The 17912-nt window shown below is 44.4% G+C and overlaps 1 protein-coding gene across 2 annotated transcripts in view; it reads right to left on the bottom strand.

Moving 5' to 3' along the window:
* Nucleotides 1-17666, bottom strand: part of CACNB4 (calcium voltage-gated channel auxiliary subunit beta 4) — a 227855-nt gene extending 210189 nt beyond the window's left edge. The window contains exons 1-2 of one of the 2 annotated variants that reach the window (XM_036320367.1): nucleotides 16649-17666; nucleotides 16035-16118 (exon numbers count right to left, since the gene is read on the bottom strand). In XM_036320367.1, coding sequence (XP_036176260.1) covers nucleotides 16035-16118; nucleotides 16649-16705 — 141 coding nt within the window. In that variant the 5' untranslated portion in view covers nucleotides 16706-17666. Of the gene's footprint in view, nucleotides 1-16034; nucleotides 16119-16344; nucleotides 16449-16648 lie in introns of those variants that run through there. The other variant, XM_036320368.1, reaches the window with a different exon arrangement.
* Nucleotides 17667-17912: the final 246 nt, after the last annotated feature.

Here is a 17912-nt window from a genome sequence, read left to right as displayed (position 1 = left end):
CAGGAGATACCTGAAGTGAGAGTGCAAAATAAGCCATTGTTGTTGTTGTTTTTGGGGGGAAGTTTTTATTATTGCAGCATCACCTAACCTATCCTGGGTAAAAACAGCTGCTCTAAAATCCCCCTCTGGATTACATGATACTAGAGAACCACATCCATCACCTGGGGAGTTTGGAAAATACTGATGCGTGAGTCCCACCCCTAAAAGTCCTGATTTAATCAGGCTGCAATGTGGCCTGGGCATGGAGATTTTTATATACTTCCCTGGTGATTCTAATATGCAGCCAAGGTTAAGAATCACAGACGTCTATGAACCACATTACAATGGCTCCCAATAATTGCTTTTATTGCAATGTACTCCAGCATGATGAGGGACATTATCTATATACTGAATGACATTATAAAAAAAACTTCCAGAATTATGATACGGTTTAATTTACTGTTGTACACAGTGCCAACTCTATGAGAACAGGGGAGAAATTTCTCTCTAGTCTCAGTGTGGGAAGGAAATATTTGTGCTTTTCCTAAATAACAAGTTTACTTATACCCTTAGACATTGTAAATCCTGTAAATGTTCATGCTTTCCTCTCTGGTTAGTTCCCAGAAGGTTCAGAGACAAACTTGAGGCCCCCAACGAGCAAGTGACGGGGATTACACTGGCACACATTTTGTGTACTCAGCACACTGTCTTATCCTCATTTTCTCCTCAGTTCATTTTATTCACTTGTGATAACATACAAGGTAACTTAAGCCATGTCCAGAACAAAGCAGTATATAAATATGTTCTTTTTTAATAATAAGTAAGGAACATGTGCCACTGACTGGAAGAGGGATGAGAAGAAAAAGAGTGAAGTGCCAAGGCAACTTGAACACACAAGGTCTGTTATCATAAACATATCCCCCAGAGCCTACTCATTAATTTCACTTAAAAACAGAAATTCCTGCCTCACTTATTGAAGTATAGAAAGCCATGTGAACTACCTATGCAAAATATCATGCCCCAAGAAACTAGGGATAAGCAGGAAAGACATCAGTTCATCTATATCAGCAATTTTCATGAATCCCTTAAGCAGGAAAGACATTATAGAATCCTTTAAGCAGGAAAGCCAGTATTGAAAGCTTCTAATGCAGTGTCTTCGAATGATGAGGCGGTTCTACTCACCTTCAGCAGTTTCAATCTGGCAACTTCTGTTATTTTTATTATAGATGTAAAGCCCCATTAGCTCCTTGCTCTTCCTGATGGCTTTGACAATCACAATAGCAGGTGCTACACTACTCCTCAGCTGACTTCCTCTTAATAGCTTCCAGGATGCACGTCGGAGAACCGTCTCACCACATTTCACAAATACTTCATTCTTAACAGCCCACTCTGTTCTTTGCATATCCTTTCATTCTGCATGCATATGCTTGAAAGAGTTATAAACTCCAGTTCTTTCCAAAATTATCTTTCCCCTTGCAGACTTCCCCACATCATCTCTTTGCTACATTCTAAAAAGAACGTCTTCATCTAATACTTTCAATAATATTTGATGACCCCGTGTTTTATGAGTTCATCTCAGCAGCGAAGAGTCACAGGATTTCCGCAAAAGCTATAGAACAGCATTTTCTACCAAGATGAATAGGAGTTGATCACACACCTCTGTGGACACAGACATAAGGCCTTGTAATACTAGAGCTTGAATGACCTCAGAGGTCACCCAGTCCATACCACTAAAGCCCCCATTTGGCAGACTGGAGAACAAAGGCCCTGAGGAATATTAATGAAGGTAGTCACTCCTGTATTAATACTTGGGTGGTATCCCAGAAATTCATTGCTTAGTCAGTTATTTAAAACTTGATACATATTTTCTTATTAAGAAACATATGATAACAGAAAGTCAGACTCCCAGATCAGCCTATAAAACTATATTTAGGATAGATGGTAGTGATGATAGCACAACCAAGTGAATGTACTTAGTGTCACTGAACTATTCACTAAAAAGTGGTTTAAATGGTAAGTTTTATATTAGATGTATTTTACCACAATATCTTGAACATTCCTACTGAACCCATGAATGGGCTGAAACGTGCTACACGAGGAAGGAAGAGCAAGGAAAGGAAGCGATTCCCACTATCTTGCCTGGCTCCCCATGAGGGTCCTTCTGGCTAATTGCTACTACAGCACCCAAATCCCTCCCCTTCTACCACTGGCTCCCAAAATTCCCTTTGAGAACTGGTCTTCCCCATCCTCAGCCATGACAGGGCTGACCCCAATCTCCTCTCTGGAAGTAGCCACCTCTGGCTTCAAGCAGTCCCCTGGCTGGAGGACAATAGATGAATGGGAGATCCTGAACCACGGAGACCATTGCTGCCACCATAAATAGGTGCTAAACTGAGGCCTAAGCCAGCACACAGAACTGAGCACAGAAGAGCGTGCCATGTTGAGAGAATTGCAGAGACAGAGAGCAGAAGCCTTGATGAGTCAAGAACTTATGGAACAAGCCACATCTGACGTGGGCCAGACCTGCTCCGGAACTTTTCATCTGCATGAGCCAATAATTGGTACTTTGTCTCAGCCAGTTGGTGTTGAGTTTGTTTATTTGCAACTGAAAGATTCCCAACAAATACGGTTCCAGAATAAAGACTGAAATAGACCAAGTTTGATCCTCATTCACCTTTTTTGAAACCATGTCCCACCAACCACTGTCTTTTCTCCCCAGGGACCCAGTACCTTTCACCTGTCCTAAGGTCTCCATCCTGATACCCTACCCAGGCCTGCGCTAACTCCCAAAGTGCTTCAGCCCCCAACATTACCTTTCCTTTTCCTCTTACTTTGTCTATACCACAGATCCCACCGCAAATTCATAAAGCAAAAGTAAAAATAATGCATAAACCATTAGGAGTATGCTCCAGCTGAGGCTAAAGGAATTCAAAGTGTGTCTGTGTCCGCATCAATTTGTGAAGGTCAACATGTATTAAAGTTGCTGCTTTATGTGGGGGCAGCCTTGTGTGGGGGCAGAGGATAAATGATGGTTGTTCCCCAGTGCAATCCTACAAAGAGAGAGGCAGGTGATAGCACAGAAGCTGGCTTTGCAAGGGAATCTGCAAGATGCAGGGCCCAGGAAGTGCCACTCGAGGGTTCAGGGGACAGAATGTGACTTGCAGTTGAGGAAGTCTGGAATGGAGCTTGAACAGAGAAGCCGAAGAATATGGTGCTGTTTGCCACCTCCCAGGTTTTGACTGAGAAACAGCGTCTTAGAAGGAGGCAGTGTTCTCACAAAGGCAGAGCAACTAGGGAAGGAGCAGCCTTCTCCAAAGGCTTGTGACAGCAGAAACCAATGAGGGGCAAAGTAATATAGGTGCACCCCCCGGACTCACAGAGCGGTGCAGCAAGGTGTTGAGATCCTAGGACTACAGGTAGGAAAGGTGAACAAGCAAATGTGGATTTTTAATGTTGATACCTTGCAACTTCTCCTGCTCCTCCTTCCCCTTGTTTACATGATACGTTAGGGACAATGTCCATGCAGACCCACCGGCTACTGAGTCATGGGGACCTCCAGGTTACACAAAGGAGAATTTAATAGGTGAACAGTAAGAGCAGGCTCTCAGGCAGTGCCAGAGAAGGCAATCCAGTACCATATTACAGAGCTTCATGGAGGAGAAGGTTCTAGAGGGGTTTGACAGAGGAAAGGTCGTCATCATATGGAAATGGTGAGACCTCTTCAAAGGGAATGAATGGCATGAGTGAAGGTGGAGGGAGGAACTCAGGGGCCGAGGGGACACGCTTTCTGATAGGAAAGTGAGGGGAGGACACTGTGTGAAGGACAACTTGCCTCAGGGACACTGGGGTCTTTGTGGGCGAGCCGGTCTGCGTTGTGGTGGTGGGCTTTTATAAGATGGTAAGATGAGGATATCTGTGAACAGAGTCAAATTTCAATAATGTATGAATGACTAGAGCCCCTTAAGACTCCTGGGAACATTCACATTTTAAAAATAGACTGCTCAGTAACCCAAATCATCTTGCAACTGTTCAGATTTCAGACGCTGGAGAAAGAAGAAAAGCATTCAGGGGTGTGGAAGCAAGTGTTCTGGGGCAGGACACCACTCCGTGCAGGTCCTGTCCCAGCCCCACATTCCCATGCTCCCCCTGAGGGTCTGGTCAGCTTCCACAGTGCTTCCTGGTTCTTCTCATCCTGGGGCCCCACGGCTTGGTGAACACGCCAAGGTCTGTTTTCTGTGGTTTTTGTTGCTTTAAACAAGGCCACAGCTGTGGTAGGAGGCCTGGATGATGGTAGGTGTTTTTAGGGTATTTGTAATGTCAGATATACTTAAGATTTGTCTGCTTGTACTTTTTAAATAACCTGCCACACTCATTTAAAAGATGACATCAGTTAATATACTTACTGTCACTGAATTATACACTTAAAATGATTAAAATGGTAACATTATGTGTACTTTACAATTTAAAAGAGCATAATTTTTAAAAACACCATTGTCCTTCCTTTTTCTTACAATTAACTCTGTATGTAGAAGTATTAAACAAAATACTTAGAAAGATGAAATTTGCACTTAATTGGGTTGGTTTAAACCCTAAGCATCACTATTCATGTAGAAATAGCAATAAAATACTAACAATACCTAAAATATACATTATTACTCTTACAATGTATATTTGACATAGTTTTAAAAAAGGTATTATTTGGTTTCATTTCCATTTTACAGATCAAAGGAAATATTTACGTGATATTAAAGTAAATTAGTATAACAACCAATACCAAATGAGAAACTGAACCTTTGCTACCACAAGTTCTCTCTACAACATGGAGACCAAAAGAATAAAAAAAAATCCCCCAAACTAAATCACCCCTCAAGCTTTCTGAAATTAGCAGAGAATGTTTGCAGCTGACCTATTTCTCTCCCACACGACTGTGTTGATAATTGACTTCTGTCCCTCAGGGAAGTGCTCAAATATAATTGAGCAGCACCTGCCACATAGAGAGTACCGTTCTATGTGCCCAATAATTCCCATAAATATTGTACTTAGCTGAGGACTCAAGCACTCTGCTTTCTTCCTAACTGTATCTCTCAGGGAAGAAATATTATAATTACCAAAGCTGAGTTATTATGAACAGCTGGATGAAAATAAAAGAAATATTTTGAATTATAAGTACCCAAGACATTTCTATTACTAAAAATTATTGAAAATTATGGCAATAACCACTTATATTGCTCTGACAGTTTTCTTTAATCCTGTTGCTCTCATCCCATGATATAAACCCTCTTCTAGAGATGAGAGTCACTCCATTGTGTTCAATCCTGAGGACAAGGAGGACAACGCCAGGGGTTTGATTTCCATGCAGGTTAAAAAATGCAGCTAAAAATGATAAAAGACTGCAGCTCCAAAATAAAGATAAATATGATCCACCCCCATTCCACACCACCACTTGCAAAACATCTGGGACACAGGCTTAATGCAAGTCCCTTTCCATACACAGGGCAACATCGGCACATTTGGACTAGGCAGGGGTGGGCAAACTTTTTGACTCGAGGGCCACAATGGGTTCTTAAACTGGACCGGAGAGCCGGAACAAAAGCTTGGATGGAGTGTTTGTGTGAACTAATATAAATTCAAAGTAAATATCATTACATCAAAGGGTACGGTCTTTTTTTTTTAGTTTTATTCATTTCAAACGGGCCGGATCCGGCCCGTGGGCCGTAGTTTGCCCACGGCTGGACTAGGGGCTACAACTGGGAACCCTCATCTGGCGTAGAGAATATGTTAATGAAAAAATCTGAAGCCAGTCACAAAAGATCATATATTATTGTACGTTTCTAGTTACCTGAAATGTCCAGAATAGGTGAATCTATTGACCCAGAAGTCCATTAAGGTGGCTAGGGCTGGGGTTGGGGAGGATGGAAAACGAGTGCTAATGGGTGAAAGGTTTCTTTGGGGGTGATGAAAGTATTGTAAAATTAGGTTACGGTGGTAACAAAATATAGTCTCTGAATTCCTAAAAGAATGACTTCACCCTTTCTGTTACTTAAACATACACACACACACACACACACACACACACACACACACACATACACACACACACAATGAGCCAAATAAGAAAGTCATGCCTACTGAGCACTCTAACCTTAACAGTGATCATTTTACCCACCTCTTTCATTTGGAAATATAATCAGCACTTGAGTTGTTAACACTGGCACTAGGCCGTTCGAGAAGAAAGTAGGAGAGTCTGATAAATTCACCTACATAAATTATTGTGCATTCCAAAATTTTTTCCCTAATTTAAAAATAATATGATATTATTATTTTGCAGTGAATACTGCAAAAGTTTATCATTTCTGGTGAATCTGATAACCAAGAAAAATGCAGATTCTTTTCAAGTTATGTTTACAAAATATTTCCTCTCAAAACATAGACTACTGCTACAGTAATTGAATTGCAACCCTGGACAAAGGCACTCCAGCAACAGGAAAAGAACATAAAGTGAGAAATAAAATAGCAATGGTCTGTCATCCCAATGATGGCAGTGAAATGATCGAAAGCTCCAGTAAAGTAGCATAAGTTCAACAGCCCCTCCCTCGCAATGTGTTCAGTGCCTGAAGCACAAGTGATTACCTTTTCCACTCCATTTCTATAAGAAAGGACACGTTAAAGGCGACAGGCAAGTCTGCAGAGGGGCAGGTTTACTCTGGTTAAAGTGAGAACCACCTTCAAGCTCGGCCTATATCCAGGCCAGGTTGAGCACACATCAGCCTTTTCTATTTCCGAAAACGGGCTGTCATAGCACACAGCTTATCATTACTGTCACTTGAAAGCAATAAAAGTATTCCCTCAAAACTGAATCTAAATTTAGCCTTTTCATTAATTCAGGCTTCTAGTTCTAATCCTACCCCCTCTCCCAGGCCCCGTTCACACGGTTAACTCCCTATAAAAATCCCGATGTTTCACTCTGTAGTCTATAACTTAGCTTCTCTCCAGAGCAAGAGTGCTGAGTTCAACCTCAGTGTTTTCCTGTTCATGAAGTACCAGGACATATAACTGTGTGAACGCAGGACAATACTGGCTGCCTACGGGGCCGCCTTGGAGATAACAAGGCTCCTCTAGACACTAATCAATTTGACGATTTCTAACCTCGAGAGGTATTCTACAGAGTGTGTGTGACTGCGGATGGTTAAGGAAGTGCTCTGCACAACCCACAAAGGGAATATTAGTCAACACCTGGGCTCAAAGGAAGTCAAAAGCACCCAGCGGCTCTGTCTGCCCTGGACCCACCCTGCTCAGAGTCAGAGAACTGTTTCTGAGGCCAGAAACCCATTTTGAGCAAGCACAGTCCTTGGGAAGGAGGCTCAGCAAAGGGGGAGCAAGCAGAGAATGGCACTGCTTGTGGTCCTAGGAAGCATCTGTTCTACAATGTTGCTTAGAAAACATGCAGAGGCCACACACTGAGCGCTACAGAGCCCAACAGGGCCTCATGCCCATTCCACCCATGTCTGCGGATGTTCCCGGAGTCCTCAGTGGACTGGGGAACGTGCGTTGCCGCTTGCTCTGATTAGGGTTTAAGCTTTCTTCCGAGTCTGAGCTGCAGAAATGAGACCAAGAACGGGCCAAACTCAGAGGGAGATGATGAGCTTGGACAATGCCAAGGCCTCAGCCAGAGAAGATGGGTCAGGCCTAGAGTTGCTGGGCCCGGCTCACCCATTGTGTTGGGAGAATCGCCAGGATTGGAGAGAACCGTTTTCACAACGCACTGCTCCACGTGGTTTGACTGAAGTACTAGGACATTCTCTCCATTACACCTCTGCTTCTCCCCTTGATACGAGCAGTCTGCGCTCCTTGCTAACACTGCCCGCGTGGCACCTGGCGTAATTAAGGGGAGAGGACCATGGCAAAGCCAGTGTCATTTTCTTACGTTTCCACACAGCATCCTAGAAAGATGTGAATCAGAATTTACCTGAGTTTCCATAAAATATGGCCATCCTAAACTGAAGGCTAAATAGTTCTTTCTTCTACAGCAATGATATATAGGGAACGCGGTGTGCCCAAAAACAGAGACCTGAAGAAAAGAAAAATGTCTGGTTCACTGATTAGCTGCCCATTAATTAGATTTGTCACTCGGGAGCATCGTCAATTCAGTTCCATTTACTCAAGAGCCAAAATTGTCACGAGAAGTAAGATGCATTTGGGAAGATGCATTCCAGAGAAAATTCACAAAGGAAACAGGTATAAGCTTTCCTTAAGGTTCCTTGTAACTGGATCATACCATTGAGCAAGGAAGTTCTACTGACAGAGCACATAAAAACTTCCCATTTTGCTGGTGAAAAAATGCTCCATGGTTGTTCATCCATGCAACTAAATATAATAATGGCTGTGCCAGTACTGGCTGCTTCCCTCAGATTTATTCCTCCCTTTCCCCTCTGTGCTTTCTTTCCTATCTGAAAGGTCTTCAGACTGTTCCCCAGGCTCCTGTGTTAGCTGGCTTCCAGCAGGTCTCAGCCAATGGGAGGCACCCCAGGGACCTGGGGGAAGGAGGGTGTGAGTTGGGAGTGGAAAAAAAGAAGAAGCCAGAGTATTTCCCCCCATTCTCTCCACCTCAAGTGGCTACTTTGGCAGACGCTACATCTCCTCTGTGTCTCTCTCTGTGTTTGTTTTTTTTAATTGGGATATAATTGACAAATAAAATTAGTTTCAGGTGTACAACATAATGATTTGGTATTCGCACATATTGCAAAATGATCACCACAAATCTAGTTAACATCCATCACCATTCACAGATAGTTATAATTTTTTTCTTGTGATGAAAAGTTTTAAGATCGACTCTCTTATCAACTTCCAAATATTCAAGACAATATTACTTATTAACTATCGTCACCACGCTGTATATTACATCCCCAGGTCTTATTTATTTTACTAGAGGCCCAGTGCATGACATTCATGCACTGGGGAGGTGGGGTAGGCTCATTCAGGCCTGCGCCCTCTCGCAGTCCGGGACCCCTCGGGGAATGTCCACCTGCTGGACATCCTTCGAGGGGTCCTTAGTGCTGCTAGGGAGGCAGAGGAGGCTCCTGCCACCACCGCTGTGCTTGCCAGCTGTGAGCCTGGCTTCTGGCTGAGCGGTGTTCCCCCTGTGGGAGCGCAGACCACCAGAGGGCAACTCCTGCGTTGAGCATCTGTCCCCTGGTGGTCAGTGTGAGTCATTGCAACCAGTCATTCCGCCATTTGGTCAATTTGCATATTAGGGTTTTATTATATAGGATAATTAGCTGAAGTTTGTACCTTTTGACCTACTTTGCCCATTTCACCCACCCCCACCTTTGGTAACCACCAATCAGATCTCTGTATCTATGAGGTTGGGGTTTGTGGGAGGGGTTGTTTGGGTTTTTATTTTTAGATTCCACATAAAGATGAGATCAAACAGTATTTGTCTTTCTCTGTCTAACTTATTTCACTTAGCATAATGCTCTCAAGGTCCATCTATATTGTTGCAAACAGTAAGATTTCCCTCTTTTTATGGCTTAATAATATAGCATAATATATACACCACAACTTCTTTTTTTAAATATATTTATTGATTTCAGAAAGGAAGGGAGAGGGAGAGAGAGATACAAACATGCATAATGAGAGAAAATCATCGATAGGCTAACTCCTGCTCTGCCTCTACTGGGATCGAGCCCATAACCTGGACATGTGCCCTGACCAGGAATGGAACTGTGACCCCCTTGTTCATAGGTTGACGTTCAACCACTGAGCCATGCCAGCTGGGCTATAGCACAATTTCTTTATCCATTCATCCATCCATGGACACTTTGATTGTTTCCTTATCTTGGCTATTGTAAATAATGCTGCAATGAACAGGAGGGTATCTTTTCAGTTAATGTTTTTGTTTTTGTAGGATAAATACCAAGTAGTGGAATTTCTGGATCATGTGGTAATTCTACTTTTAATTTCTTGAGGCACCTCCATACTGTTTTCCACAATGACTACACTAATTTCCATTCCCACCAACAGTGCACAAGGGTTCCCACATCTTTTCTCCACATCTTCATTACACTTGTTATTTCTTGTCTTTTTTATAAAAGCCATTCTGACAGTGTGAGGTGATACCATCTTCTCTCTTGCTCCTACAGAACAGTACCCCAGTGGTTCCAGCACCTTCCAGGTGTTTCTGGCCCCTGGGCTCCAGTAACAATTTCCTCTCATTGTTCTTCTAGCCCAGAGGTGATAGTAGCTTCCTGTTATTGCTAACGTCTAGGTTTAGCTTCTAATCTCTCTCACCACCTGTTTAACCATATCTCTACATTCAAGTCCCTCAGTTGTAAAAACTCATATAGCTTTATTTCTTGGTTGAACTCTGGGTATACAGTGACTAATAAATAAATAAATAAAACCAAACACACAACAACAACAACAACAAACAACCCTCTGTGTAACCTTAAACAATGAAAACAAAAATTTCATCTCATGATAAAATGGGGGGTGTGAGGGGGGAGAATACCGTCTCCATATTATCCCATTATTGCTTTGTTCTTCACAATAACCACATAAACTAAGAATATCTCTAGGACCTAAGAGGAATAAGCTCCATATAGCCTTTCTTGTGTCCACATCTATGTGTGCTTATATGTCTGTTTTGATTCTTCAGGGACAAAGAGGTTGTGGTGGAAAAACTGTAGAATCTGAGACTGTACCTTGCTGTCAACTAGTGTGACTTTGGTAAGGCCTTTATGTCCCTTGGTCTCTGTTTTATTTACCTGAAAACGGGGAATTGAAGCACTTTCCCTCTGCAATCTCCTCCTGTTCTAAAATTCTGTGAATCTAAGTTTATAAATAAATTTTGTGCATATATATGCCTCTAGGCATATGATTATTCTTAGAGCTATGCACAAAGTATATATACCGTCTGTTGATGAATTTGCATTTCATTGGAGAAAACTTGCATTTCATCAGAAAAAGGTTTCTATAATCAGTGCTCAAATTATAACCCAAAGAATCTTTTTGCCGACGTGTTTTATTATAGTATCAACTTAGTATCTCAATATGTTTTAGACCTCTGAATACAGTGTGGGTTCATTGAATTATTGTAATGAGCATTTGATTAGCATACCTAAAAAAATAAAAGTTCCTTGCTCTAAGATAGATGGCTCCAAAGATGTCTACAACAATATCTTCTGTTCTAAATGCTCTTTCGTAAGGCGACCTTGCTGCACCAGCAAAATATAGAGTCTACTTACCTTCCCCTGTGAAACAAGGCTGGCCCTTTGGTCTGTTTTGACTTAAGAGGTTGGAATGGAAGTACTGTCAGAGAGCCTTTGATACTAGGTCTCACCAAATCTGCAGCTTCAGCCTTTCCTGCTGGGGATGCTCCTTCTAGGAACCCAGCCACCATGGAAGCTCAAGCAACCACACGGAGAGGCTGGGTAGAGGAAAATTGAGCCTCCTGCCAAAAGCGCTAGGTTAGTTCTCAGCCAGCAGCTAGCACCCACTGCACAACCAGGTGAGCTATTTTAGACCCTTCAGTCATGCCAGTGCCCAGATAACATCACAGAAAGCAGAACTGTCTGGTCAGCCCACAGAAAAATATTTTTTTAAAGTGTGGTTGCTTTAAACCACTACATTTTATCAAGGTCTGTTAGGAAGCAATTTCTCCCCATTAAACAAAAAGTTAAATGTGGAAGCAGAACTCCATGCCTAAAATGTATCAAGCTAGTCTTGTATCCAACCGTTTCTTCATTCATTCAAATGAACACGTCTTTATTGAACATATACTAAGCTAAATGCTGAGGATGCAAAGGAGACCAAATGCAGACATGTCCCTGCCCTGGTGGAACTCATTATCTGGATGGGGAGAAAGACATGAACAGAGAAATCTAATTACATGTTGAATAATAATAGTGGTAAGAAGTGGCATAATGTACTCTGGGATGAGGTGCATGGTTAAGGAACTGACCTCATCAAAGGGGTTAGAAAAAGAAGTGATGACTAAAGTTAGATCTCGAAGAAGATTAAAAATTAAGTAGGCAGCAGGGAGAGCAAGAGCATTCCATAGAGAGGGCTCTCCGCATGTGCAAAGGACCTGTGGCAGGAGAGAGGGTGATATGTTAAAGATCTGAGTTCAGCCGAAGCCGGTTTGGCTCAGTGGATAGAGCGTCGGCCTGCGGACTGGGGGGTCCCAGGTTCGATTCCGGTCAAGGGCATGTACCTGGGTTGCGGGCACATCCCCAGTGGGAGATGTGCAGGAGGTGGCTGATCGATGTTTCTCCCCATCGATGTTTCTAACTCTCTATCTCTCTCCTTTCCTCTCTGTGGAAAATCAATAAAATATATTTTAAAAAGAAAGAAAAAAAAAAGATCTGAATTCAGAACTAAGAGATGAGGACTCAAGATGAGGCTTGGGGGCCAGGCCTTCTAAGACTCTGCAATTCTCATAAGGGCAGATTTTACAAGGAGAGTTCAACCTACCAATCCCACCCTGGTCAGATTTTCTCCTCAAACCCCAATGGGGAGAAAGATGGGAGTAACCCAAGGGAGAGTAACCTGCACCATACTAACTGTATGTGCAGGGATACCCATGGGTATTTCAATGCTCAGCGCACATGGGCATTTTGCCCATGCTCTCATTCCTTGCTATATTGCTGCACACTACGCTCTACCTAAGTATTTCCTTTCTATACACCCATACTATGCTATACTACTACTATAAGTAGTCTCCATACTACTCTATAAGATCCTTTGGGTACGGGGGCTATGTCCCATTCATCTTTTTCATTCTTCTTTCACAGTATCTAGCAAACTGCTGAGCACATAGGAAATGTTTAATGAGTGTTTCCTAAAAATGTAAAACATGAATAAATAATCCATTCAGCCTGTCAGAAGTAATCTCCTGGGAGAAAATTCTACAGCCTCACTTGGAAAGCCATTCCAATGATAGCAATACTCTTAGGAAAGTTTTGCTGTAAAACCTCATTCCTTTCTTTTCTTTAAATCCCCACCTAAGGATATGCTTAGAAAGAGGAAGGGGGTGGGGAGAGAGAGAGAGAGAGAGAGAGAGAGAGAGAGAGAGAGAGAGAGAGAGAGAGAGAAACATTGACATGAGAAACATTGATCGGTTGCCTTCCATACACGCCCCAACAGGTGATCCAACCACAACCCAGGTACGTGCCCTGACCTTTTGGTGCATAGGATGACATGCAACCAAATGAGCCACTCGAGCTGGACTAAAACCTCATTCCTTTTTAATTGTAGCCAGTTCTTAAGTTCCATCTTCAATGAAGACCAAAAGCAGCCCATCACATTTCCAAAGAATGCCTTCATGTTCGGTTTGAAGATCATTCCTGGATCACCCCGAGCACTCTCTCCTTTCACTGGCAAAATACTTAATGTTCTCACCTTTCCTCAAAGAAACCACTTAGTTGCTCCCGGGATCCATTCCAGAACACCCATCCCTCCTAAACTGTAGAAGCCAGCAATCTAGTAAACGGAGAAACAAAGGTCAAGGGTGGTGAGGGATTTTGTGCAGTCCTCAGAGTGGCGGCATGCTCTCTTTCTCACTCTGCTTCCTTTCAGGCCAGCTCACGTGTGTGCATCTGTAGGTGTGTGCACATGGATTTGTGCACATATACACACAAAACACTAACATTTTTACCAGCTTTAAGAATAAACATTGTTTTATTAAGTGAGTCTGCCAACTGTTCTCTGTCCAGTCTGAGCCATCTGATTTGACACATCAATTTTTTTTTTTAGCGAAAGCTTCCTTACCATATATTCGTAAATAATATGACAGAGAAATGAGCAGCACTGTTTTATTGATACTGCAATTATCTTCTTCATGTGCAAAAGCATCGTACAGACTTGGAAATATCACCAGCACTCCAATGTATCAAGAATTCAAAAATAATAAATCATTGGTCGTCCAACAAATAATGAGACTCTAGTAACATAAAGAGCTGTTGTGCTTAAAAAATTATTTTAGCATTGGGGTGAAAACTGTTCAATTTTATTTCAAATAACACACTGTTACATTTCATTTGCAATCATTTTTCATACCTTCTCAAAGAAATAAAAATTCTCTCGGTTATTTTTATTGCAGCCATTATAGACATCTGTATTATGCCACTTAAATGCGATCAGGTGTAGGATACTTTCTGAACTGTACATGCTTGCAAAAATTATGTATTTTTTTGCAAAAATAAATAGGAAGGTTGTGTATATGATATAATCACAACTACAGTAATTCCTACTTAAATTAGACCATTTTATTAAACTAACAAATCCCAGTTTCAGGAAGATTTATGAAATATATTTGTTCTAAAAATCTGCACTGGTTTAAATTACTCCCAGAATTATTTACCATGCAACACTTTTCATATTTTTACGTCAACACATACCAGCACTCTTAACAAGAACTTATACATGTATCATCTCACTTAACCATGTATTAGAGCAAATTGAGGACAGGACATTAGAAAGACTATTGACTATATTGTTTGTGCTTGGAAGAATAAAGCATTAGTGACGTGATGGTGTAGATGAACTCAAACGCTTCAGTCAAACAGTTCATGGAATATGCTGATAGTATGTCTAAGAATTTTGCAACAATAAAACTACCACAAATAAGTACCTATCAAGTAAACAACAATAAGATCTCAGTAACATAACTAAAATTTGTTTAAAGATGAAGAATGTCTTATCAAATATGTAAATAATCTAAGCACAGCAAAGGGAACAGACTGTATTTTTAGAATGAATTCAGAATCCAAATATATTTATTTTAATAATGCTCATCTTAGTGCTCATTGAATTAAAGAGAAGTAATAGTATCTGTCTCTGCAGAAGATGAATATCTACATAATAAATATCTAATTATGCTTTATGGTCCCTTTAGGAGAGGTCTGAGTCCAATTTTGAGTCTAATGCCCCATCCAACATGGATAACCTGTTCAAACTGGTGAGATAATCCCTCAAGAAACACAGCAAAGCTGCCGCCATAGGTTAAAAGCACATTACACAAAGCTCCGAGTGGCCTGGAGGGAAAAGAACTCGCCAAGGTCACTCCCGCAGTCCACAGTGGAGGCTGGAATAAAAGCAAGCGTCTTGGTGCAATGACCAAAGTCCTCGCAGGTCACCCCTAACACACACACCTTGACAAATCTGTTCCAAAAAGAGATCAAGGTGACTCCTTTTTTTTTTTTAATGCTCTCCCTAGCACCCAGCAGATACGCAGAGGTGGTTTCATTTACAGCACATGTCAATACAAAAATTAAGGGCCAATATCCTGCCTGGGTCAAGATAAAAGGCACCTAAACCTAAGCATTCAGGGTAACCTGCAATCTTTAGCACACACAACGCGCATGAGAGCCACGCAGAAAAAACAATCACTACGAAACAAACACACAAAACAACAACAACAAAAAAGACAAGAAACAAACACTAAGTGTCTCACCACCCATACCCCAGGCGCTGAGTGCCGGCCTTCGCTCATCTGGATTTGAACAGACCCAGCTATCTCCCTCATCTAGAGAACCAAGGAAGCAGTCCGAAAGTGAGCCCTAACTTTCTGCTCTAATTGTCTGTCTTACGACTAGAAGAGCTTGGAGATCTCTCCCAAGACCTAGACAAAGAAGAGGATTCAAAAAAGAAGAGACCCGCAACTCTCGGCCCAATCAAACCCGGTGCCCGGCGGCCCTACGGGCTTTGCTTACTCAATGTCTAGTTATACAACTTCAAGACTTCCCCACGCACTGAAGATGCCACGAGGAATATGCCCGTCTCCAGTGCAATGTCCCTGCGCTAAGCCAGGTCCCCGCCGACTTGCGTCCAGACGCACAAACTAACTTCCCAGGGCGGTGCAGAGACACCGGACCCGCAGACTTCGAGAGCAGGGGCAGGGCGAGCAGGGGCAGGGCGGGCAGGGGCAGGGAGGGCAGGGCGCAGCGGGAGCGCTCGCGGAGCGGGAAGAAGGCGCTCGGCCCCGGACCCCGCGCCGCGCTCTGGCCTCCTGCCCAGCCCGCGCCCCCGCCTCCGCGCCGCGCCCGCCTCCTTCCTACCTGTCTGAGGATGAAGCTGGTCGAAGTGGTGCTGCCATCGGATCTTTTCAACCTGCTCCTCCGGGTCGTGGTGCCTCGGGCCACCTGGAGTCGATACAGGGGGCCAGAGAGAAGCGGGTGAGGACCGCACCGTGGAGAGCAGCGACCTCCCCCGGCTCCAGTCCGCCTCCGAACCAGCTCCCTGGGGTCCCCCGGAGCCCGCACCCAAGTCTCCTCCGCGGCCCCCAAGTCCAGCCCCCACCCCCACCCATCCACTCTAATCCAGGACAACTGAAATGGTGCCCGAGAGGAGCAGCCCGCGGGCACCCACCACATCCATTAACAAAGACTCTCAGGGTGCGGGGTCCGAGTCCCCGGCATCTGCTGGGGAAGGCTGCGGGCTCGGAAGCGGGAGCGCAGAGACGAGTCGAGGTGAGGAGGAGGAGGAGGAGGAGGAGGAGGAGGAGGAGGCGGCGGAGGAGGAGGAGGAGGAGGAGGAGGAGGAGCGGGAGGAGGAGCGGGAGGAGGAGGGTGGGGGAGGCCGCCCGCTCCCGGGACTGGGGGCCCGGCGCCCGGCACGAAGGCGGGGCGCGGTGGGGCGCCGAGGAGGGGGAGGCGGGGGGAGGGGGCGGTACCTGCGAGGTGGGCGAGGGCGGCCCGTCCGCGGTCCCGTTCTTGGCGTAGGAGGACATGCTTCCCAGCCGCTGGCCAGCCCGCGGTGGGCGGAGGACCCGCAGGCCCCCGGAGACTCGGCCGCGGGGGAGGGGAGGGGAGGGCGGCAGGACGTCCCCCCGGCTTCGGGACCGCGCCGGCTCGCGGCTCCCTGCCCGCACTTCGGGGAGCGCGACACCTTAAAGGGACCGAAGCGCGTGCCCCGCGCCGCAGCGGCGTCGGGCAGCGCCCCGCAGGCGGAGGTCCCGCCGAGGGCTTCCCGGGATCTCGCCCACCCGAGCCGACGGGGAGAAGCGCGCTCCCACCAGCCAGCGCCTTACAGCGGAGCTTCCCAGAGGATGGAGGGAGGCGGGAGTCTGCCGTGGGGGTGGCAGGATTAAAATAGTCTGCACAGTTTAAAACGAGACAAAGGTGGCACGGTTCATGAATCAGGACTTGGGGAGGGACGCCGGTGCGGTGCCGGGAGTGGGGAGAGCCGACCGACTGTGTGTGTGTGTGTGTGTGTGTGTGTGTGTGTGTGTGTGTGTGTGTGTGTCTATGCCCGCGCGAGTGTCTGCTGCACCGGAATTTTAAAAGGGCAAGAGCAGAACCTTCTTTCTGCGACTTCACTCATCAGCCCACTGTGGGAAGGCATGAGGTTTTGTGGTTTGTTTTTTTGCCCGTGTTTTTGTATTCTTTTTGCCGACTCTGGCCTCAGAACCGCGAGCCGTAGTCAACCGGGCAGCCCCGGAAACCCTGTCCACCTGAGTCTGAGGGGAGATGCGGCCCCACTGGGGAGCTGCCTGTCCTGAGGAGTTTTGAAGGTCACGTTACACCTGCTAAAAAAGCTGGAGTTGGCCACGTGCCTCCCATGTCGACGCGGATCGCTGTTTGCAAGGGAGGAAACTCATCCATAAAACCGTGCACAATCTTTGCTGTTGTTGCAACCCTGGGTTCTCTTCTGTACGTACATACTATAGGTTAATTTGAGATCAAAGTAAGCAAATTGTGAAGAGCTGGAATTTGAAGTAACAGGAAAAATACATGCAAGTTAAAAAAATAAAAAGATCCGTTTAACTATAGTTACTGCATGAGAAATCCATCTTTAAAATAGGCATAGTATCTTAAATCGCTAGATTAGACCATATCACATTGCATTCCAGGATTTTTTTTTTTTAAATAGAAACTGCCATGTTTCTTTTAAAAATGGCTTGGCATTATTGAAGTCATGATTATATCTTACTATTC

The sequence above is a fragment of the Myotis myotis genome, unplaced genomic scaffold (assembly GCF_014108235.1).
Source record: "Myotis myotis isolate mMyoMyo1 unplaced genomic scaffold, mMyoMyo1.p scaffold_m19_p_8, whole genome shotgun sequence".
Classification (NCBI taxonomy): domain Eukaryota; kingdom Metazoa; phylum Chordata; class Mammalia; order Chiroptera; family Vespertilionidae; genus Myotis; species Myotis myotis.
This window is presented reverse-complemented; position numbering and strand designations above follow the sequence as displayed.